Here is a 23,518-nt window from a genome sequence, read left to right on the forward strand (position 1 = left end):
CTGTTTTCCAGACTTCCTTGCAATAAGGTAGCCAAGGTAGATGCCTGATTTGTATTTATATTTGACTAAATAGACTGCTACTTGATGCGAAAGAGGCTGGCCCCATGTCCTGCACCCCTCCCACATGCCTCCAACATTGCAAGTAACATACTACAGATAGGACACAGCTTCATCTTTTGAAACTGTAGTTATGGGGCCACTGGGTGGCTCAGGCTCAGCCTCTGCCTTCTGCTCAGGTCATGATCTCAGGATCTTGGGATCAAGCCCTGTATCGGGGGCTCTTCTCAGCGGGGTGCCTTCTTCCCCCTCTCTCTCTGCCTGCATCCCCTCTCTGCCTGCATCTATGCTTACTTGTGATCTCTCTTTCTGTCAAATAAATAAATAAAATCTTTTTTTAAAAAAAGAAACTGTAGTTACAATGTGAAATAAATAACAGAACAAGGAGACTATGTAAGAAGCTTGAAATCTAAATAACCCTACAAAATCTACTGAACTATTACCAAATTATCCTAATAAATCATTTTAAAAACTCATAGTTGGCCCCAAATAACCTACGACATCTATCCAGCACTTGTGTTTGTATGGCCCATGAGCTAATGAGTTTTGCATTTTTAAATGCTTGAAAGGAAAAAAGAACACTTGTGACCCATGTAATTTACATCATATGAACAGTTCAGTATTCAAAAATAAACTCTTACTGAAAACATAGTCATGCTTGTTCAGTCCAGGAGTCTGTGGCCCACCGTCTAAAGCATTTAGGGCATTAGTCTAAAGCATTTAAAGCAAAAGGGCATCTCCCCTTTTACAGAAAAGTCTGTCTACCTTGCCCTGTAGTTTTTTGCTCTGGCCTCTGTTACGATACCTCTGCTCTAACAGCTGATTTATACAACTGATTCCCTACTGGACTAGGTTTCCTGAGGGCAGACTTGTAGCCTTTGTATGAGTTTCCAGCACTTGCCACTGTGGTGCAATGGATGGAATTAGGTATTCAATAATATTTATTTAAGTGAAGTTTAATTTGATCATCTTCCCTGTGTATATCTGTATGAACTTAACAAAAAGCCTTTGCTGTTCAACTCAGGATCCACTAATTAGGCTAATTTAGAAAATTTTAGAAAATTTGTGGGCAAAAAGGAGAAACAAATACATTCTCCAAATAATTGAATTCCTTCCTTCCACTTCTAAACCGAGCTATATAAAAAACTATTCAATTTTAAATTTGAAAGCAACAGGATTATTTTTTCCTTCTTTTCATTCTGTCAAGTTATTTTACTTAGTATAAGAGATCTTAATGCTAAACAATTCCCATGGCAAAGAAATTAACGAACAGAGGGGAAAAAAACCTCATAAAGCTATGTTCTTTCATATTAAATTCAGTCCTGGTATTTCTGGAGCTAATGTTTTAAAGATGATGTGCGCTGCTGTCAGTTTTGTTTTTGTTTTTTGATTTTTGTTTTTGAGTGCGAGAGAATGTACACGAGCAGGTTGGGGAGGTGCAGAGAGAATCCCAAGCAGAGCCCCATGAGGGGCTCAATCTCATGACCCTGAGATCATGACCTGAGCTGACATCAAGATTCAGACCATCAACTGACCCAGCCACCCAGGCGCCCCTTGCTGTCAGATATTTAAAATAAGGCGTTGACTTTTTCTCCACAAAAGAAATGCAGTGTCGTTTTTAAAAAGTCCACAGACTTTTCCAGACAATTCCAGTTGAAACAGTGTATGCTATTCATTCCCATCTTCTGTACTTCTAGGAATAATAAGCAGGCTAGAGAGATTATATGTGTGAGATTGTATCATTAGTTTTGGTGAATATATCCTTAATCACGAATTAGAGAAGAATTGTAAGAACTCCCAGAAAAAGTTATTTGACCATCCATCGTGATGGAACCTAATTCCATTGCAGGGGGTCATTGTTAGGCTACAAAGCAATCTGAGCCTATAATATTGTTGCCACTGTTCTTCCTAAGACCAGAATCAAGTAATTTGGTCCTGCTGGCCAAACAGTAACTTTTTTTTTTTTTTTTTAGATTTTATTTATTTATTTGACAGACTAGAGATCACAGGTAGGCAGAGAGGCAGGCAGAGAGAGAGAGGAGGAAGCAGGCTCTCCGCTGAGCTGAGAGCCCAATGTGGGGCTCGATCCCAGGACCCTGGGACCATGACCTGAGTGGAAGGCAGAGGCTTTAACCCACTGAGTCACCCAGGCGCCCCAGTAACTTTTTTTTTTTTAAAGATTTTATTTATTTATTTGAGAGAGGGCGAGAGCAAGAGAGATCGCAGAGAGAGAGGGAGAGGGAGAAGCAGACTCAGGGCCAAGCAAGGAACCCAATGTGGGGCTTGATCCCGGGACCCTGAGATCATGACCTAAGCTGAAGGCAGATGCTTAATGGACTGAGCCACCCAGGCGCCCCCAAACAGTAACTTCTTAAAGGAAATAATGCTCACCTGGTACCTAGAAATGTAGACAGTACTAGATAAAATGGAGCTCGATTCCCTTGAGCTGTTGATGTAGGAAATGGACACGTTTGGAGTGCTGTTATGTACGTGCCCTGCACAGTTCTCTCATTTTATCCCATGAACAAGAGTATGAAGCAGATGTTACCCTTCCCATTTTACATATGAAATGTCTCTAAGAGGCTAAACAGCTCTCTTAAAAGGCATGCTGCCAGCAAACAAGAGTGCTAGGATTTGAACCCATGTCCAAGTGAGCCCCAACCCAAGCTCGTAACACGAGGGCTAAAATAGGGAAGCTGGGTGGCATACATGGAGATGTATGGCGTCTGGGCTAATGGTTTCTTTTATATTTGAGCTTTGTTGTGTAAAGTACTAATTCCAATGAACAACCCTCTATGTATAGTTCTGTCCGTGAAGAACTTTCATATGCGTGGTTACGTCTGAGGCTGACTCCTGCGTTGTATGATAAAGACCAGGCAAAGAATTTCCTCCACTTTACAGATGAGGGAGAGAGCTTACGTTGCTAGCCCATTCTTACTGATGATTTCAAATAGCCGTGTCTCTTACAGTCAGTGCTTTTCCAGAACAAAATTTCTTAGTAAGAAAGCAGCAGTCACCCACTGAAGGGGGATATCTGACATATCACTTCAGTGTATCCGTGGGAGGGATGTGGTTTCTTGTCTGTTTTGCAGCGAATATAATCTGTGCCTTCTCAGCCTGACGAATGGCAGAGGCGAATTCTCCTTTTTCAGTCTGAAGTATGTTTTACCCTCAGAATATTTTGAAGGACTAGAAACCTTGCAGATATTTTGTTTCCACAAAGGTGTTGGCATTTCAAACATTCTTACATTTCACAAGAAATTTTTTAATGACCATTTATATCAGCATCCAAGGCGGCTTACTTTTGTAACTTTTTATGGTAGACTTCTTTGTAAGATTTACATTTTTTAGAAAAGAGGGTTAAACATCTGGGGATGTTCGAAAACCACTGGCATAGTCCAAACATCTTATTTCATAGTAGAGAAATTAACAATAAAGCAACAACCACCACTACCACCATTAATTTTATTAGAAGCACCTTAGACATGCAGTAAGTAGTTAATTGACTCATTCCAGGTTCCTGGTAACTAATGGCAGGTTGGAAGTGTTTGTAACTAACAGAAAAATGGCTTAATGCCTTGAATTTGACCCTAGGATAATCTCTCACTCCTGGTCTCTGTTCTTTCCACTTTATCACCTTGTTTGCTGATGTGTGCAGATTCCTAGACCAGTACTCTAAAAATTATCATCCATTTACTTTATCAGAAAGTTCTAGAAATGAGTAGTTTTGATTTTTCTTTGAGACAAATCTCAAGTCCAGCCATCAAAATCAATACTATAGAAACGTAGCTGCTGAGATGAATCTTTTTTTTAAAAGATTATATTTATTTATTTATTTATTTTTATGAGACGGGGTGGGGCAGGGGAAGAGAGAGTATGAGCGGGGGCGGGGAGGGGCAGAGGGAAAAGCAGACTCCCCTCCGAGCAGGGATCTTTTTTTTTTTTTTTTAAAGATTTTATCCATTTGACAGAGAGAGAGAGAGGCAGGCAGAGAGAGAGGGGAGGAAGCAGGTTCCCTGCGGAGCAGAGAGCCCAACATGGGGCTCGATCCCAGGACCCTGGGATCATGACCTGAGCCAAAGGCAGAGGCTTTAACCCACTAAGCCACCCAGGCACCCCTGAGCAGGGATCTTGATGTGGGACGTGATCATAGGATCCTGAGATTATGGCCTGAGCTGAAGGCAGATGTTTAACTGACTGAGCCACCCAGGCACCTGAGACGAATCTCTTTTTAAAAGATGGATAAGGGGCGCCTGGGTGGCTCAGTGGGTTGGGGCCTCTGCCTTTGGCTCAGGTCATGATCCCAGAGTCCTGGGATCGAGCCCTGCATTGGGCTCTTTGCTCAGCGGGAAGCCTGCTTCCCCCTCTCTCTCTGCCTGCTTCTCTGCCTACTTGTGATTTCTGTCTGTCAAATAAATAAATAAAATCTTTTAAAAAAAAAGATGACAAAAGTGCAATTTAAATCTATAGGGAAAAACATTTTCTCAAACACTTATCACAAGCTGGAAGCAGAAAGCTTTATTGGTCCTTGAAAAATGCCACATATTTAAAAATAAAACTTTTAGAAATGTGGGACTCGCAAGACAGTTTTGATAAGCAGTGTCACATTTAAAGTATTTGTGGGGCGCTTCGGTGGCTTAGTTGGTTAAGTGTCCGACTCTTGGTTTAGGCTCAGGTCGTGCTCTCACTGTTGGGAAACTGAGCCCCACATAGGGCTCTGTGCTGGGTGTGGAGTCTGCTTGGGATCCATTCTCTCTCTCTCTCTCTTCCTGTAGCCCTCCTTCGCCCCTTCCCTGCTCCCCCTGGTCCTGAGCACACACATGCACTCTCTCTCTTAAAAAAAAAATAAATAAATAAAAAATGAAGTACTTGTGAAATGAATCAGATTCAGAGGGTAGTGCTAAAAGTATAAGTCAGAGATTGTTTATGGAATATTTAATTACAGGATAACAAACTTAAGGAAAAGTGAGGGTTATCCCCCTTCGATTACTTACTGAATGTTATTATGTGCCAAACACTCTTCTAGGGCTGTGCATACCTTTTCTCATTTAAACCTCCCAATAATTCTGTGAAAACGAATAGTAGTACCCCCCATTTTATAGACAAGAAAGCCAAATTCCTGAAGCACTAGGTTACTTGCTGCACTAGTTTCCCAGGCTGCCACAAATTACCAGGAACTGGCTGGCTTTTTTTTTAAAGATTTTGTTTTTTTATTTATTTGACAGACAGAGATCACAAGTAGGCAGAGAGGCAGGCAGAGAGAGAGGAGGAAGCAGGCTCCCTGCCGAGCAGAGAGCCGGATGTGGGGCTCAATCCCAGGACTCTGGGATCATGACCTGAGCCGAAGGCAGAGGCTTTAACCCACTGAGCCACCCAGGCGCCCCCAGGAACTGGCTGGCTTTAAACAACAGACATGTTGCTCTGAAGGCCAGAAGTCTGGACTCACTTCCTCTGAAGGTTCTAGAAGGGATCCTTCCTTGTCTCTTCAGCTTCTGGTCATTCCAGGCCTTCCTTGACTTGGCGCTGACTCCCTCTCACCTCTGCCCTCCCATGGCCTTTCCCCTGTGTCTCGCTGTGACCTCTCCTCTCACGAAGACACCAGTCTTTGGACTTAGGGCCTGTCATGAATCCAAGACGATTTCATTTCAAGCTGGTTAACTCTATCTGTAACAATCTGGCTAACTCTATCTGTAACAACCCTCTTTCCAAATGAGGTCCTATTCTGAGGTTCCTAGTGGACTTGAATTTTGGGGTGATGCTATCCAGCCCACTACACTTGTCTAAGGTCATACAACCAATAAATGAAAGAACAGGATTCAAACCCCGCTGGGAACACATTTTCTTCCCACAGCCAAGCTTTATGCATGCAAATGCCAGCTATTTCCAGACAAGCACAAAGACAGTCACACAGCATCTAGAATCTAGTGAAGATATGAAGGCATGGTTCAGAAGAGTCTATGTTGCACGCCCATATTTCAACACGTGTTCTGGAAAACGCTGCCACTCAGCATTGTTCTGGAACCCCTAGTCTCCCCAGAACCTCTCTCGTGTGTTGGGCAAACAATTTAGCAACCACCTTGGTTACCTGAGTTTCCCTTATGGCATCTCCTTCCCACCGATGCCCCTTAGCACAGCTTTATTACAAACACGTCCGTGGTTCTCTTGAGTAAAGATTTCTCTGTGATGCCACACATGTAGTTCATTTATCTAGAAGGAAAAATTATTTCAAACGAAGCAGATGTTTACAAAGTAGAAGGTGAAAAGTCTCTCTTGTTTCCTCTTCTTAATACTCAAAATTGGCCAATGTCAAGATAAACTGTAATTCCTATATAAAAGTTTAAAGAGATTGGAAAATGAAGGAAGAAGCTGAGCCTTAATATTTAGTATCTTCTTTTGGCTTCTGTCCCCACCATTATCTTCCTTGTCTCCATTCCAACCACGCTGTCCCACACAGGACCTTTGCTTCTTCTACTCTGAGGTGGATACCAGCTTCCAATTTGTATTTTATGGGGAACATTATCTTAAAAGAGCCCATACCCTAAATTAATGTTTTCTTGGTAGAATTTTAGAGGTGAGAGAGAGATCATTTAAGAATCTGGGATTTTAAAATGAAGCTATAATATTCAATAATCATGTCTGGTCGTTATTAGTGAATATTTCATGCAATATTAAGTGCTTTGCTTTACTGAAGACCAGGGTTACTCAATTCTGAGGATCCTTCTATTTGGGCCAATACTCTAAGTTCATCCCTTTATCCATGCACAGTATGGCTGACCCTTGATGGGGCTTATGCCTCAGTACCTTCTTCCCCCGATGCCCAGTGAAAGTTTCACTATAAATATGAGGCCCAAAGGAGAAGGCTGGGGTGTCTGAACCAATATCTGTTGCTGTGACATAGAAAATTCAACCTGGTTTTAAGTTTCATTTCCTTCAGGAAAAAGAATCACCAACTGATGGAGAATTTTGAACACAGAAGGAAAGACATGTTCTGGCAACGTGTGACTTGGACAGCTGCAAATGTAGAAGACACCAATGCCTGGCCGAGGGCCTGGGGACTCCCCAAGAGAAGTCCCCTGGAAGGGGGGCTGGTAACAGTGCTTCCGGCTGAGGTAACGTAGACCCAAGCTCCACAGGGGTGGGGATCCCCTCTGTTTGCACTTTCCGTGGTATCCCCAGCAGCCGGCACAGATGGTGCTCAAGAAAATATTTTGTGGTGGGGGCACCTGGGTGGCTCAGTCCATTGAGGGCCCGACTCTTGATTTCAGTTCCGGTCATGATCTCAGGGTCATGAGCTTGAGCGCCATGTTGGGCCCATGGCTCAGCTGGGAGTCTGCTTGAGATTCACTCTCTTCCACTGCCTCTGCCCCTCCTCCCTCTCTAAAATAAATGAATAAATCTTAAAAAACATCTTAAAAATATTTTGGGAAAAGTGACAAGAGAATAGCACAAGAGATCCTTGTGGGGGGATTGTTCTGTAACTTGACCGTGGTGACCGCACAAACCCTCGCACATGGTAACATTTCACAGAGCGCAGTAGGCAAATGAGTACGGATGAAACCGACGAAATCTCGGTAAGGTCCGTAGATGTACCAAGGTCGATTCCTCGCTGTGATATTACACCGTAGTTCCCCCCATTGGAGGAAACTGGGTGTAGAGTATGGGGATGTATTTCTCTATTTTTGTATTATTTCTTACAACTGTACATGAATCGACTATGACCTCCAGATAAAATGTGGTAAAGTGAAAAAAAGAAAGTAGTAATGTCAGGGTAAAAGCCATCTCGGGGGACAGCAATCCCAAACGTAGTAGAATGTGAGTCAGGACCCGCCTTTGAAAAGCTGAACCCTGTTTGGGTTTTTTTTCTAAGCTTTTATTTAAATCCCAGTTAGTTAACGTAAGCTAAATCCTATTTAAAAGATAGAGGCCCCTTAGGGAGGAGATGCACAGTCACAAAGACAGATGCGTGTGTGGAAATCCAGAGGTATCCAGGGGTGGATGCTCTCCGCAGGGGAGAAAGAAGAGCGGAGCTGAGTTTAGTGCTGCGCGCTCAGGTGGGAGAAATGCACGATAGGCCCCAAAATACAAATCACCAACTTGGGACCAGTGCCGTGTAGAGTGAAGGGGGCTCCAGTGACCTGAACATCATACTTGGCAGAGACTCTGTGAAGATCCTGGCTGGACTTACTGACGATTTTCATTCCCAGACTGGGGTTTGGCACCATACACATGTACAGATGTGTCTACATCTGTCTCTATGTGGAACTTGTAACACACAGGGACTTTATTTCCTCTTTTCTAGAGCCAAACTCCAACCAGGTTCGGGTCCTGACTCTTGGCTCGTACCAGTCTGTGTTTGACCGTATGGGAACACTAGCATTCCCTCACCCACCCACCTCCCTTCCATCATCAAGTGACTCCCAAGCACTTCTTAGATCTTTTCACATGTCCCTGACTTCACTGCCACTTGGTCACCGCAAGCCCTCAGCCTTCCCTGGACACGTGGAGGGTCTCTTCGTTCCAGTTCCTCTCCCAGCAGCAGCCCAAGTGATCTCAAAATAGAAATCATTTTTCTTTTTTTAAGATTTTATTATTTATTTGACAGAGAGAGAGAGATCACAAGCAGGCAGAGAGGCAGGCAGAGAGGGAGAAGGAAGCAGGCTCCCTGCTGAGCAGAGAGCCCGATGCGGGGCTCGACCCCAGGCTTGATCCCAGGACTCTGAGATCATGACCCGAGCTGAAGGCAGAGGCTTAACCCACTGAGCCACCCAATAAAAATCAGATTTCTTAATTGAAATTAAGATTTCAATTAAGAAATCTGATTGTGTTGCCTGCCTGCTTTGCCTGCTTTGTAGCCTTCCATCTTTGAGGACCATTGGGTCTGCGAACCCTGGCAAATCTGGCTCTACCTCCCTCTACCTGGTAGAAGGCACAGTTGTGGCATTCTCCCACCCACCGCCCGCTGGGACAACCGAGGCTTCGGCAGTGCTAAATGGCTTGCTTATGACATCGCAGTGGGAGAACATGGACCCAAATCTAGGTTTTCTCACCCCAAAGTCTAAGCTGATAGATGCAAATACGGCCATGGATGTCCAGTGCTTTGCTGTGGGGCTCAGGCTTTTATTCTGCATATGATATTTTAAGTCAATACTTTGGAGTACATATAAAGATCATGCTTAAGACATAGGATAGAATCAGAACTCCAAGGAGCCCCATCGAGGGAGCAGGCGCAGTCTAATGGGGGAAGTTTTAAGAGAGCTACTTGTAAGATGCATGAAACAGGGAAGAAATGTATCAAAGAGACGAAGACCTCACAAGCTTTTCAGGATTTTGCGATTTTACCCTCAGAGTGGCAGGATGAGGCTCAGGACTCTGAGAGTTCTCAAACTGGAAACTTCCCCCAGGTCAGTCTGGACAACCCCCCATCCTAACCCCTACTGTGATCAGCAATAAAAACATTAAAATAAAATAAGGGGGATCCGGGAGACAGCGTCCCCCTTCCGGTGGCCGGTGGAGTGTGGGGACGGCGAGCCGAGCCCGGGAGCAGAGGGAGGCCGCCCACAGGTTGTGGAGAAAGAAGAGTGCTCGGCTCCGCAGAGACAGAAGACAGCCTGAAGCATCGATCAGATTAATGACTGTTGTCTCTGGAAAGAAGAGAGCCGCGACGGAAATCCCCAGAGATGGAGTGGTGACCGCTAAGGGGACCGCTTCTGCAGGCAGGGGTCCCGGATGTGCGAGTCTTGATTTGACACAGAAGTTTTAGTATCTGTAGGAAAAAAAAGTCCTGAAGGAGCTTTCACAAGAAATATTTTTCTTTCCTCTCAGAAGGCAAGCACCGTTTTAAAGAAAGAAATTCGCTTTAAAAACAAAAAAGATCAACAAGCCTAGGGTGCATCTATTATCCGCTGGGCTGAGGACGGTAGGAACATAAATAAGGCTAAGACAGCTGCTGCCCCTGAGAGATCTATAAATTGTTACTGTTAGTTTGGGACCTTTTAAGAAACGTTTGAAACACAGCACTTTCTCTCTGATGTATGTCAAACACCAGCACTTTCTTTCCTGATGTACCTCAAGCTATGGTAAGTTACAATTTCTAAATGGCAATTCTACGCAGATCTGCGTCCCCCGCCCACCAATGTGAGTGTAGAGAATTCAATACATCTCACTGTGGATCTGTGCATCCCATTCTTTAATGGTAACTCCAGAGTGCAGTCCTATTAGGGGTCCCTGACACCAAAGAGAAGCCACATGCCAGAAGGACGAATTGGTCACGTTGATTTCATTTTAAAGGGAAAGGAACACAAAGTTCACTAAGTTGAAAATCATCTATTAAGAGGACAATGCGACATCACACAGTACCAGTTTGTGTAATAATTTTACTGCATAAGAAATTAGAGAGATTGCATAAATCATTAGCTCAACAGCATATACAGAAGAATAAAATAAAGCAGACATGGTAATTCTGATCAAATAAGACAAGAAAAATTTCAATTTTGAAAAGTACCACAAATACCCCAAATGCGGCTCCTTTTAAGACAAAATTTACCTCTTATGACTGCAGTTCCATTAAGCCAAATGGAAAACTGCTTTACAGCTAAAAACATAAAAAAGCAACTTACATAGATATGTAGCCCTCTTAGTACTGGATACAACCAAAAACAAAGACATCAGGCTGCCTGCTTTTGCCTAAAGCATGACTTGGATTTCTATTAATAGTCACAGCTTATATAGAATACGGACACTACATAATTTCCTATGTTACGAAGCTGAAATTAGGAGAATCCAAAAATTATTGCAGGAGTGAGTGTCTTCCGATGGGGAAAAAAGTATATAAATATACTAGATGTTAAAATTTTCATTCTTCATTCAATTTTTTGCCCTGTTCAAAACATAAAAATACAAATAAATATATTTCCTTACAAGAGAAGTACACTGCTAAAAAAAAATTAAAAAACCAAAAATCTTAACTTACTCTTTCTTGTCATTAAATAAAAATTCAAATATACAGACACAGTCAATATTTATATAAATTGTAGGAGTCAGTTTGTCATTCCTTGCTCACGACTGACCTGTAATAGCGCTAGTCTCTATACAACACGGCTCACACCCCCGTGCAGGTTTCATTCTACTGCACGTCGCTCCAGGTAATTTTTTTTCCTTTTTTCTTTTTAATTAAAAAAGATTTCACTCTTGGAATTTGAGAATTTACATTGGAGTCGTCTGAAAAAATACAATTTCAATGCAAAAACCACATCGAGCTTTCGAGAGTATATTGCTGGTGCTGTAATCTTTTTGCATGTCTTTGTTTTCACAGAAAAAAAAAACAGAATAAAATAAACAACATGTAAGACTTTTAAATGGTTAAACATAACCACGTAACATTAACGATAGGCTTCATGCACGCAAACCAACAAAAAATGCAGACGAGAGGCTCAGACGTCTTTCTTCTGCATTTGTTCCAGCTTTCTTCTTAACAGACCGTAATTCTCCTTGGTTCCTGATGCAGTGGGGTCAAGCTGCAGAGAGATTTCGTAGTGCTTTTTGGCCAGGTCGAGATGTCCCCAACGATGATAGAGCACAGCTGAAATAGCAAGAGATGGGTTTCATTGGAAATGCTTCTGAATACCTCGCAGGGTTCCCAACCGCTTGCAGAAAAAGAAAAAAAAAATTACAGCACCTCTGCAAACAGTTCTCAAAAATCCTTGTTTAAAATAATATTGTTTGTACCACAAGCATTATTTATTATAACCACACTCCCTGGTGTTTGTCCGTTTAACCACCTCCGGTCACTCCTGGAGTTCTGTGTATCACTAGACATGAGTCTTCTCCCCACAACAACATTATTACATAAAGAAGTAAAAGGAAGGGGCGCCTGGGTGGCTCAGTGGGTTAAAGCCTCTGCCTTCAGCTCAGGCCATGATCCCAGGGTCCTGGGATAAAGCCCCGCATCGGGCTCTCTGCTCAGCAGGGAGCCTGCTTCCCCATCTCTCTCTGCCTGCCTCTCTGCCTATTTGTGATCTCTGTCTGTCAAATAAATAAATAAAATCTTAAAAAAAAAAAAAAGAAGAAGAAGAAGAAGAAAAAAGGAAGAGTACGCTAAGGTTGCCAGGAAATTTCCAGGAAGTCAGGCTGCATCGAGCTGGGCTCCATCGCCGCTCAGAGCCCTGCAGCAGTCCAGCATCTGAACAATGACGCCCGACCTCTTTTTGGCAAGGTAACAGCTTGTTCATTCCTCGCTGGAAATAAGGGCGCTAACATTAAGATCTGACCAGAAAAAAATGGCATCTAAAATCTAATTATTAGAATGGTAAAGCGTCTGATTATTATTGTGATTTTCTAAGGAAAAGTAACTTTTTACATGGGCAGGGGAGGAACGGTTGCTGCTTTGTGACTTTCCCCAGAAGCAGCTAGAGTCTGTAGGGAACAGGTTTGGTTAAAAACACATTCACACATGGAGCGTTCTCAACATCCACACTGTTATGCTCTAAACATCTTAATTATTGAGATGTGAAAATGGGCGAAAGGAATTCTAAGGGATAAATCACGGTAGACGCACGATTAGCCAAGACGCGAGAGAACGTAAGAACACAGAGGAGACTGGGCTATAATGGGGAAGGACGTAAGTGAGACCAGACACTTCCAAAGTACTTCTCAGTTTAACATTCTAGGATCTTTCATACAAAAGAAGAAAATCAAAGCAGATCATAAGAAAGGGATAAACCGAGAGGGGGTTATTGGGGTTGGTCTGGTCATATCATTATGATTTGCAAATATGATTATTACATAGCTACCTTTTTAATGTGATAATTCCTTAAAAAAAAAAAAAACCAACTTAACACATCTTAGAACCAGATTATAAAGGCCAATACATGTTAGATTGGAAAAAAACACATTCTCCCAACTTTGATTTTACAGAAAGGTACCCATTTCTTTCAACTTACAGAATTTCGATAGAATCCAAACTAAAATATTTCCTTACCCAAATTGCCATGGTAACTTGCAGCATTTGGATGAGCTTTAATTGCTTTGAGGAATAAAGCTTCAGATTCCTAGAAAATGGTATAAAAAACAAGGTATTGCACGACACAAAAGCCACACAGTTTTGCTGCTTATGGCTTTCACACTTGTAATGTCCTCATTTTGTACCACTGGATCCTTCCCACAGCAAAATCTGGGAAGGCCGATGGGACCACACACTGTTAAGAGGTTCTGAAGGGCAGTCAGGGAAGGGTCCGCGGGGCGAGGTGACAGGGCGGCAGGGAAGGAGGATGGGGGTTAGCTGCAGAGAGAGCACGGATACGCTAATGAGCTCTGCCTCCCACAAGGGGATGGAATTTTGCAACTTGAAGGAAGTAGCTCCATTCCGGTTTCAGTGGAGAATGAGCTTTCAAAGTCAAGTGGCCAGGAAGAGGCCGGGTGGTTGACGATACATACAAAAGCGTCATTTTCAGTCAGCCTCAATGAACTCCCTTCTAATATTCTCAAGGTGGGAGCTGGGGCCAATTTAACCTCCCACAAGAACTCTTGACCCTCTCAGCAACCCATAAGCAGCCCATTGAGCTCGAAAAAGTAAGTGGAGAGAATGAGGGAGGGACGGCCATCTGTCCTCTAAGCGGTCACAGTACTGTACATGACCATGACCAAAGGCTCCTGAGGCGCGTGGATGGATTCTTGTCTAGACTTGCACTTCCTCCAGACAGGGCTCGCTTCCAATCGGTTTGCGGGGAGGCACGGCCAAGTGTCTTCTTACCCTATCTTTATGGGACCATGGCTGCCTGGATGGTCCCGTTCGACCATAATACCAGGAAATAAAGATGCCTGACTCTTCTCTGCGGACACCTGCTGGGGTAGCTCTTTGCACCGTCTACATCTGTGTTCCCGGAAGGGACACACAAGGGCTAGTGAGTATCAAACACTAAGCTGAAACAACTCAAGTTGTTGGTTCGGGGACGGGTTTGCTCCTTCTAGCTGCATGATCTCCGAGTTTTCTAAGGGGGCTTCCCACATCTAGGATCAGGGATTTTAGAAAGTAGAGGAAGGCAGATTTCTTTGTCCCGAGATGGCCTGTGGTACTCCTGAGAAGCAGGTGGGGCATTTGGGCAAACATCTCTGGAACCACAAGCTTTGAGAGAGAGCGGGCAGAGAAAAATTTTGTATTTTGGAAATGTCATCCAAAAAGGACTGAATGAAGACATCGGGATAACATACAAGATGTCAGCCAACATCACTTCCAGAACTCGGCGTCTACATTCCAAGGTAGAGCAGCTGAAACTCTTTCAAGGTAGTGTAAAGTTTTCCTGCCATATTAGGTACATTGGGGAAAAAAAAAAAAAATCAAATGCATTGTAGAGATTTGTAGCTATGTTCTAAGTAGTTATGCTTTCTGACAACTTTCAAACATTATCATTTAGCCTAAATTCTGAGAAATAGGAGGACCAGAGACTCTAAATCGACTTGAAAACTTCTTCTCTTTCCTTATCTTAGGCTCAGCGCTCTGGCCTAGACAATTAGGATGCAAAATATCTAGAAAAATAGGAAACCCATTTCTCCATTCTGCTCTATGGAGTACTTTCTACTCTATCTGGAATGATGTCAGCTGGAAGTTGAATGGACCGTGGGTTCTGTCCCCTTAATAGAATTCTAGTTTATGGGGCGCCTGGGTGGCTTAGTGGGTTAAGCCTCTGTCTTCGGTTTGGGTTATGATCTCAGGATCCTGGGATAGAGCCCCACATCGGGCTCTCTGCTCATCAGGGAGCCTGCTTCCCCCTCTCTCTGCCTGCCTCTCTGCCTACTTGTGATCTCTTTCTCTGTCAAATAAATAAATAAAATCTTTAAAAAAAAGAATTCTAGTTTATAGACTATGGGATGATGGGAAAATCAATACAGTGGTTACAGAGACTGTCTTTTGAAAATGAGCGGCTGTTGCTGGTGGTCGCTGGACGTCTTGGCTGACGGAGAAGGCTGGAGAGGAACCTAGATGGGAAAACCACAAACCTTACCTTCCCCCACCAGCTCTACACGGGTAAACCCACGAAACATAAAAATTCACCCCTTTAAAAAGCATGTCTGGGGGCGCCTGGGTGGCTCAGTGGGTTAAGCCGCTGCCTTTAGCTCAGGTCATGATCTCGAGGTCCTGGGATCAAGCCCTGCATCAGGCTCTCTGCTCAGCAGGGAGCCTGCTTCCCTCTCTCTCTCTCTCTGCCTGCCTCTCTGTCTACTTGTGATCTCTCTCTGTCAAATAAATAAATTAAAAAAAAAAATAGAAAATATTAAAAAATAAATAAATAAAAAGCATGTCTGGAGCAAAATCTAGAAATGTTGAAATGTGTGCTGAAGCTATTAAACTCCCTGATATTTAAAAATGAGAGACATGTATGAAATAGCTTACTGTGGTATCGTGGAAAACTATGCAGGTGATGATATCCTGGTGAGCAGAAGAGAAGTAAAGAACGTGGAACGATCAGAAACTGATCACCTCCTTTGGTCTCGTGTGATCAAAATCAACATAGCTCCGGATCCCAAAAGAAAACCCTTCTCTCATGAAGGTTTAAGGTGCTGTTTCTGGAAGTGTGTTTTCTGTAACATCTGTGTTAGAAACCCAGTGCCCCGTGCCTGACTTTATGACGACGGAGACAGACCTCTTGTGCGGAGGGATCTGGGCCGACTGCATCTCACACACTCCCCCCTTGGTTCTGATACATCGATTTAAAGTTTGAGGTCACAGGTGTTAGGCACACGGAGTCCCCTCAGGGACACTGGGCATCGTGCCGTGCCCCTTGTGATTCGTGGCTCACTCCTGGCCAGTCCTGGGCACTGGGTCGGAGAGAGCGTGGATCTCGTATCTTGTGGTTCCATTGGTCAGCTGCTGCCAGGGCCTTGCAGACAGCCTATGACCACCCTACATGTGGCTGGAGGCTGCAGGTGCCACTCCTGCATTCCCCACGGGCTGTCACTCCTTTAGGGCAGAAGGCGGCCCCAGCAAACAACCCAGAGCTCCCATCCGATAGCAGGGGACAGCACTGGACAGCTTCGTGCCACAGTGAGGGCTGGGGCATCGGCAGGATGAGCTGTCACTGCCTCCTCCTTGGGCTTCTCCTCCCCTCCCCACCTTCGAACAAGGTAATGAACTCTGATGAGGAAGGACATGAAGTCTGACCCTGTGAACCCATCTTTCGGGCGACTTCTCCAGGAAGCAAACTGACAGAGCCGCTCTGGTGCCCGGCTCTCACTCTTTTGGCTTAATTCTGAGTTTAACTGGGCAGAAGTAACACTTATGGCTTCTGTCAGATGCTGGCATTAATTGCCAGAAATCACGGCCTGCGGTTTACACACCTTGTATTTCTGGGACTTGCCCAGCACGTTTGCCAACGAGAACATCAGAGAATGATCATTAGGTATTAATTCCAGGGCCTCTCTTCCAACTGCTTCGGCTTGGGCTAGATTACCTACACGGAGAACACAGCAACATTTAGAAAAACGTGTTAACATTGTACTGGTGTTTTATTCTGTCTAACAGTGCTTACGTGCATTGTACACAATGGTGATGAATGAAGAATGAATGAAGAAAATGAAGAAAGCATAACACACATGCACACATACAACAGATACACAATAGACATGTGCACACACAACACACACAACACACCGATGACACACAACACACCGATGACACACAACACACATAGATGCACAATACACTTATATAAGCATATGCACAACACACACAGATACACACACACACACACACACACACACGGTATAATCCGTTGCAAAACTAATGCAGTCCAGTACAATTCTGACATAATATATAAACAGCCTTTGATTAAATTCTGTAAAAGCACATAAAACCTGATTTTCATTTCTCCCCAGATTCCAGTTACACCTAATGTGGAGAAAGGCAGTCTGGAGAATAACAGTATCCATAGTAACACTTTAATAACTGAATATTTATCATATCGAAGTACACATTTTATACCTTCATTAGAGGCAAGTGTGTATCTCTTCTCCACACTGCTTAGACAGCTCACTGGCTTGAAATTCTGCCAAATTAAAACCATCATTTCTTACGGGACACCTCGATTTTTCAAAAGCAGGGGAGCAGAGTAACTCCAGCTGCTGGAGCTGAGATCCCGGCTCAGAAACCACATCAAGTCCATTAGCATTATATCTAGACTAAGAATCCATGGCTTTGAGTGCAGGTTTGAGGGCATCTCTTTTAAGAAGAGTCCATGAACTTGAGAGCACAGACCTCGCATTTATTAACCCCAAAGCCATTATTGTTCACTTTTGGGTCCCTCCGGCATCCGAGATGATGGGCAATGCTAGATCACAGTCTCCAGAAATGAGAGCTTCCTGCCCATCTTCCCCCATGACTAATTCTAAGTCAAGTGTCATTTTCTCCAGACATACATATTTCAATATGTCAAAAGAAACTGTTTTCTAGAAGAAGAATTTTTGGCATGTTAACTATTAGCCTCTGTTAATTTTTTTCAACTCATCCACACTAGAGAAAAAAAGCACATAGAATCTGTTCAGGCGACTTCTCCGGGAAGCAAATCGACCAAGCCAATGGCGCAGCACTGGGGCGTAGTGTCCCCTGATCTACGCGAGGCGCCTTCCGTACCTGTGTTGTCGAGCAGTATGATCATGTTGTTCCAAGCCAGACTGTGCTCCGGCTTCAGCACAGTCGCGTTCCTCCACGCGTTCAGGGCATCCACGTGGCGGTTGAGATCTGCATACTGAAAATAAAGCCCGGCCCCGAGAAATCAATATTCCAACGTCGCTGCTTCCTCTCTCTGAGATACACCCAAAACCAAACCCCAAACTCAGCAAAGCCTAGCTTGTGCTTACTGAGCTCCTAAGTTTTCACAGTAACTCAACTGACCCTCAAAAGAGCTCACTGAAGTAGATAACCATCCCCATTGTACAGATGCAACAACGGAGGCACAGAGAAACTGAAGTTAATTTCTCCAAGTTACACGCTGCTCACAGTTACGGGTCTAGAAGTGGTAAAGCCAGAACAAGCACCGATAGTCTAGTTTCTGAGTCTACAACTGCTTGACTGTAATTCGTAATTTAGCAATTCCAGGGGTCAAATAATATTTGAGACTCCTGGAAAGACATAAATGAAAAACCCAATCATTAGTCTTCTAGAAAGGCTTCACATAGTCTGTCATTGGTAAGGTATTATTTAAAGTGGTAAATAAAATATTTAATGTGATTAACAGCTACGTATGTTAAATTCACCTTGTGGAGGACCCTCTAGCAGGGTCTTCTGTCTACGTACAAAACGATGAGTACATCAGACATACTTAGTAAACTCCTTGGAAAAGTTTCAAGTGGCAATGTGAAAACCCTTGGCAATTTTTTTAAAAAGATTATATTTTTAAGTAATCTCTACACCTAACATGGGGCTCGAACTCACAACCCCGAGATCAAGGGTCACCTGCTGTATGGACCAAGCCAGCCAGGCACTCTGCTTTGGCAATATGAAGCCTGTTTGCCTCCTGTAGGAAGGACGGAATTTTCTGTGGCTTTCTTTTGAGAGGGCATGTTGTTTAACACTGATAACAACACACAATGGGTAGCTTTCAATGTGCACAGTTAGGAAGAGTATTCCCAGGGAGAAGGTGATGGATGTATTCTGGCCAGTGAACCTCTTGCCCTCTTCCGCTCAGTTCAAATACCCATCTCATCTGAATGAACTTCGTTCCTTTACCTCTGCAAAAACTACGAATGATAACAATTTATCCAAGTTTAAGGTAATTTGCTTCCTCACTGGCAAGTCTTTTTATTAGACAACAAAAACATTCTCACTTTCTCTATGACCCGCACAGCACACAGGTGGCATATTAAGTAAGGGAAAGAAAGGTTTAATTAGGGAGACCCTATGAATATCTATTTGCTGATGATGCTGTCAGATTTCTCATGAGACTCAGAAACTCAAGTCACAGTATCTCACAGTAAGTAAGGAAATGATGTGAAAAGTTCAAAAAGTAAAATAGTTAAGGGTGTTAATTATGCCAGCATTTAATTGCTTGTATTGGAGTTTCCACTGGTTTCTTGGTCCATTCTCTCTAACAAGTGACACGCCTTTGAGTCACCTGGACAACCTCCGTGGTGACATTCTTAATACACAGGCAAACCAACAAAAACTTCAATTTCACAATAACAAAATTCTTCACGTATTTTATTATTTCTTCTTATTATTACTATTTCCTCAAGAATGACAACAGACGGAATTAGGTAACATTAACTAACCTTTTAGTTTGTCTCAACTTTCCCTTTCTTTTAGCATCTTGCATGAAGTGAACAAACACTTGAAGGGAAGCAGAGAAAAATGGGGATTTGGCCAGAACTACCAACCCAAAAAGGGGACAGGTAATGCACACGTTATTTACCTACGAGCCCTATGCCCATCCTTCTGTACTCCATAAAACACATTTCTCAGGGTCCGTTGCCACTTGGTTCCTTGCTAGGTTTCTGCCAGGGTCACGGTTGACATCAGATGGCGGGGTGAGGGGCCCTTTCCTCCACTCTCACGCTCTCCCTCCTTCTCCGTGATGGGGCATCTGAAGGGGCTTTGTCTCTCCCTCCACAGTGCCAGGCTAGAAGCAACAGCCCCCCTCCATGATTTCAGCTCTTGAGATTATGGGGCCTCGGAGATGGTAGCCCCTTCTCTGAGCCCTTATATTCTGGCCATGCCATTTCCTCCTGCTGGCCCCCCCAACCCTACAGGTTTCCTTCTACTCTCCAAGGTAACGTCCTCTTTCCCTCCTGTCACCCAGTCTTGCAGCAGTTACCTAACCAAGTCCCAACACTGAATCTTCTCTATTTAAAATACTTAGCACAGGGGCACCTGGATGGCGCCGTCCAAAGAGCATGTGACCCCTGATCTTGGGGTTGTAAGTTTGAACCCCATGTTGGGTATAGAGATTGCTAAAAAAAATAAATAAACTAAATATGATACGGTATAATAATTAGTATTGTTTCTGTTTTCCTGACTGGCTCCTGACATACAATCAGGCTTGCACAATGAATCATCTCTAGTTAATATCTCCGGTCACTATTACTGAAATTCTCTAATAGTAACATGTTGCAAACAATCCAGCTTTTCCCAAATTTCTATTTCACAAGGAAACTGCATTATATTCCCTTCTTATATGGGCGCAGAAATCAAAGCACATTTCCGTCTCTCATTACTAAAGATCGACTAAGGAGGGTTTTTAAAAAGAAAAATTTAAGTTATTAGCTTCATCTTATTCACCAATATATAAACGTGTCAGTTAAGCTGTTAAAGATTAAGCTCTTAATGCTTTTAAGCTGTCAAGCAGGCAAAAGCTGGATAATTAAACAACAATGGAGAGCAAAATCTTTAAATAAGCAAGAACAGTTGGCAGAAGGGAACACAGGAAGATCATTTCACGGTAGCATAATTAGTAAACAATATACACAGAAAGTACTACGAAGTCTAATATACTTAATACTACAGATGAGCCTCTACACGGAAGTGGTAATGAATTCCAAGGACTGGGGCACATGGATAAAATCCTGACTTTCATAATCTGTTTTCTTTTCTTTGGACCTCTTACAGAGGGCTTATTAGCAAACTCCAAGTAACTGCAGCGACAGGCAGTTACTGGGGTAAGGAAACACACTCTGCAAACAGGAACTTAAAAAGCTACCTCCGGAACAGAAGAAAAAAAGTGGGAGAATTCATATGGACGTCATATATAATGTCGTGCAAGTCCTAGTGCAGTAGACACAGTAAACAAAACCAGTCACCCCTGCAAGTGTTCGGCTAACACCCAATTTGCTCCCATCCTCCATTCTTACTTCACTGACCTTGCAAGGATCCACCTGCCTTATGTGATTGAAGTTTTTGGTCTCTACTTGTATCATTATGGCGAGGTTTCCTGTCTTCCCACTCTCCTCCCCAGAGAGAACAATATGGAGGATCAAAATATACTATCCCAAATATATCACCTGGATGTAAGGATTACTGTACTAAAGACACTTGAGATTCAACAGATGCAGAAAGAAGCATTCCTGGAGCTTCCCTTATGTGACTAAAAGCAGAAATAAGAGACATAAGGACTGCCGTAAATCCCCTCTCCTGGGGATGTTGTATGGCCTTGAAGAAGGACCTACACAAACCTTCATTAGTTTCCACCTGTATTTCCCTTCTGACGGTTTGCCACCCTCAGAAGCCTAAACCCCCTTCCTTTCCCTTGTCACTTCTCTATAAATTTACTGTTCTTTGTTCAGGTGCTATATGAGCCCAAGTTCTTACCACCCCTTTGAGTCACTCATCACTGAGTTTTTCCCCAGGTGTATCCACAATGCATATGTGGATAAACTGTTTTTCTTCCTTGTTAATCTGTCTGTAGTCAGTCTAATTGCAGGGTCCCAAAGGCAGAACCTAAGAGGGCAGAGGAAAGGTTTTTTTTTTTTTTTTTTAATCTGCCTTCAACAGCTTCTCACTAGAATAATTTCAGCTCTCCTTGAATCTTCAGGTTTCATAGAGAAAGCTATATCTACAACCGTGTTTGTAACTAGATCTAGTTTGTAACTAGCACAGAATTTTAAAATGTAAAAGGACAAAAATGTGGGAAAAGGCCAAGTGGCTCTGGAGAAAGTTATGTGGGACAACAGGAATTGCCTGCTATCAATTTTCCTTATTTAAACATCTTGCTGTTACACGGATTCCACCTTCCTCCCAGCCCAGGAAAAAACAACTCCTCTTTTCCACACTAGAGTATGTAAAAAAAGATGGTATCTTCCCCAGATACATCATAAATGAAACACATCTTCTATTCTTTGAATAATAAGCACTCAAGCCACTTCACTTGAAAATTTATAACACATGCAGTACCTGCTCATTTAAATGGATGTATGCATAGTGGAAGAAGTGAAACTTTACCATCATTAGCCACACCTTCTGGTCACTTAGTTTCCTCCATTCATAAAATTCTATCTCCACAACATGCAAAATCATTGCTAACCAATCCAGAAACAAAGCAGTTTGGGCCAAAACACATTCCCATCAGGCTAAGAACAGAAGCCTGGATTTGTGATAATCCTTAAAGCGACTCATGTTTCCTAGGCTGTGCTCTCCGAACAGTCTCTTCTGCTCTGAGCTGGTCAGTCTGTCTTCTCAGTCCTTGGATAGATCTGCTTCCTAAACGCGGGGTATTGGGATGACTGAAGAATTTCGTTGGCTTGTTTTGTAAATTCAAACCTATGTTTGTATCATCTGTGGAGCCTCTGATCCCATAAATCTGAGATGCGGTGGGAGGACCTGGATATTCAACCAGTTTTGGGAACCACTGGTTTTGATAACATAAGGGTCCCATAAAACCAAGAAGTTTCTAGACCCTTCAAGTGAGGACAAACAGGCATCTCTTTAAAAACCAACTTTGATGTCCTCCTACCTGTGAGGCTAGGCTGGATGGAATCTGGGAAATTATATCTAAACTTCTTAAAAAAAAAATCACATCACTATTTGTGTATTCCAGTTTGGCTAAAATGAATAAAACCCCTTTCTCTTAACAATCTCATTTAACCAAACTGAATATGTTAGGAACATATGTGTGAGTTTCTTGAAGCCCAACTGAAGGGAGAATATAATTCTTATTTAAAGACTTACACTGTCTGTGGGTATGTCTTATTCCCCCCAGTCTTACAGAGGTATAACTGGCATAGAACCTATATAAGTTTAAAGTGTACAACGTGACGATGTGACGCCCGTGTATATGCGACCCCAAAAAGGTTAGTTACACACCTCCATCATCTGGCTCTCTTCTTCAGTAAGAAAATCTAGAGCTTTAAGGACTGAGCTGTGCATCCCAATGGAGGTTTCTCAGAAGCAATGACAGAATCCACGTCACCATCATTTTCTAATACATGCTTTCAGATTTTAAGATTACTGAACTTATTGTATTAGCTACTGTTGCAATATTTACTTGAATAAAGAAATAAAGTATGGCGCGCCTGGGCGGCTCAGTCCTTAAGCGGCTGCCTTCGGCTCAGGTCATGATCCCAGGGTCCTGGGATCGAGCCTCACATCAGGCTCCCTGCTCAGCAGGAAGCCTGCTTCTCTCCCACTCCCCCTGCTTGTGTTCCCTTTCTCACTGTGTCTCTCTCTCTCAAATAAATAAGTAAATAAAATATTAAAAAAAGAAAGAAAGAAAGAAAGAAAGTATGGGGAAAGAAAATCACCAGCAATCATCAGATCTTGAGTCAGTAACTAAGAAGAGAAAGTCACTCTGGAGCACACACTTTCCTATTTCCATTGGACAGTCTCGAAGAGGTTTCAAATAAATCCCCCCGGGGCTTTCTGTTACAGGAAGAACAGCGAGTGCGGGCGCCCGGGACCACGGGGGCTGTCCCTGGGGGAAGAAGATGGAAACTCAGCAGCCGCGTTACCGGTTTGCTTTGTTAATCTCAGCTTTTATTCATGTTT

General features: G+C 43.1%; 1 protein-coding gene across 2 annotated transcripts in view; it reads right to left on the bottom strand.

Moving 5' to 3' along the window:
• Window positions 1–11,022: 11,022 nt before the first annotated feature.
• The window catches only part of TMTC4 (transmembrane O-mannosyltransferase targeting cadherins 4), a 62,912-nt gene continuing 50,416 nt past the window's right edge, over window positions 11,023–23,518 (bottom strand). For both annotated transcript variants that reach the window (XM_044250047.1, XM_044250046.1), the window contains exons 15-18: window positions 17,678–17,792; window positions 16,387–16,499; window positions 13,034–13,103; window positions 11,023–11,635 (exon numbers count right to left, since the gene is read on the bottom strand). In XM_044250047.1, the coding sequence (XP_044105982.1) occupies window positions 11,487–11,635; window positions 13,034–13,103; window positions 16,387–16,499; window positions 17,678–17,792 (447 nt within the window). In that variant the 3' untranslated portion in view covers window positions 11,023–11,486. The remainder of the gene's footprint in view (window positions 11,636–13,033; window positions 13,104–16,386; window positions 16,500–17,677; window positions 17,793–23,518) is intronic.

Source organism: Neovison vison, chromosome 5, assembly GCF_020171115.1.
Source record: "Neovison vison isolate M4711 chromosome 5, ASM_NN_V1, whole genome shotgun sequence".
In the NCBI taxonomy this organism is placed as follows: domain Eukaryota; kingdom Metazoa; phylum Chordata; class Mammalia; order Carnivora; family Mustelidae; genus Neogale; species Neogale vison.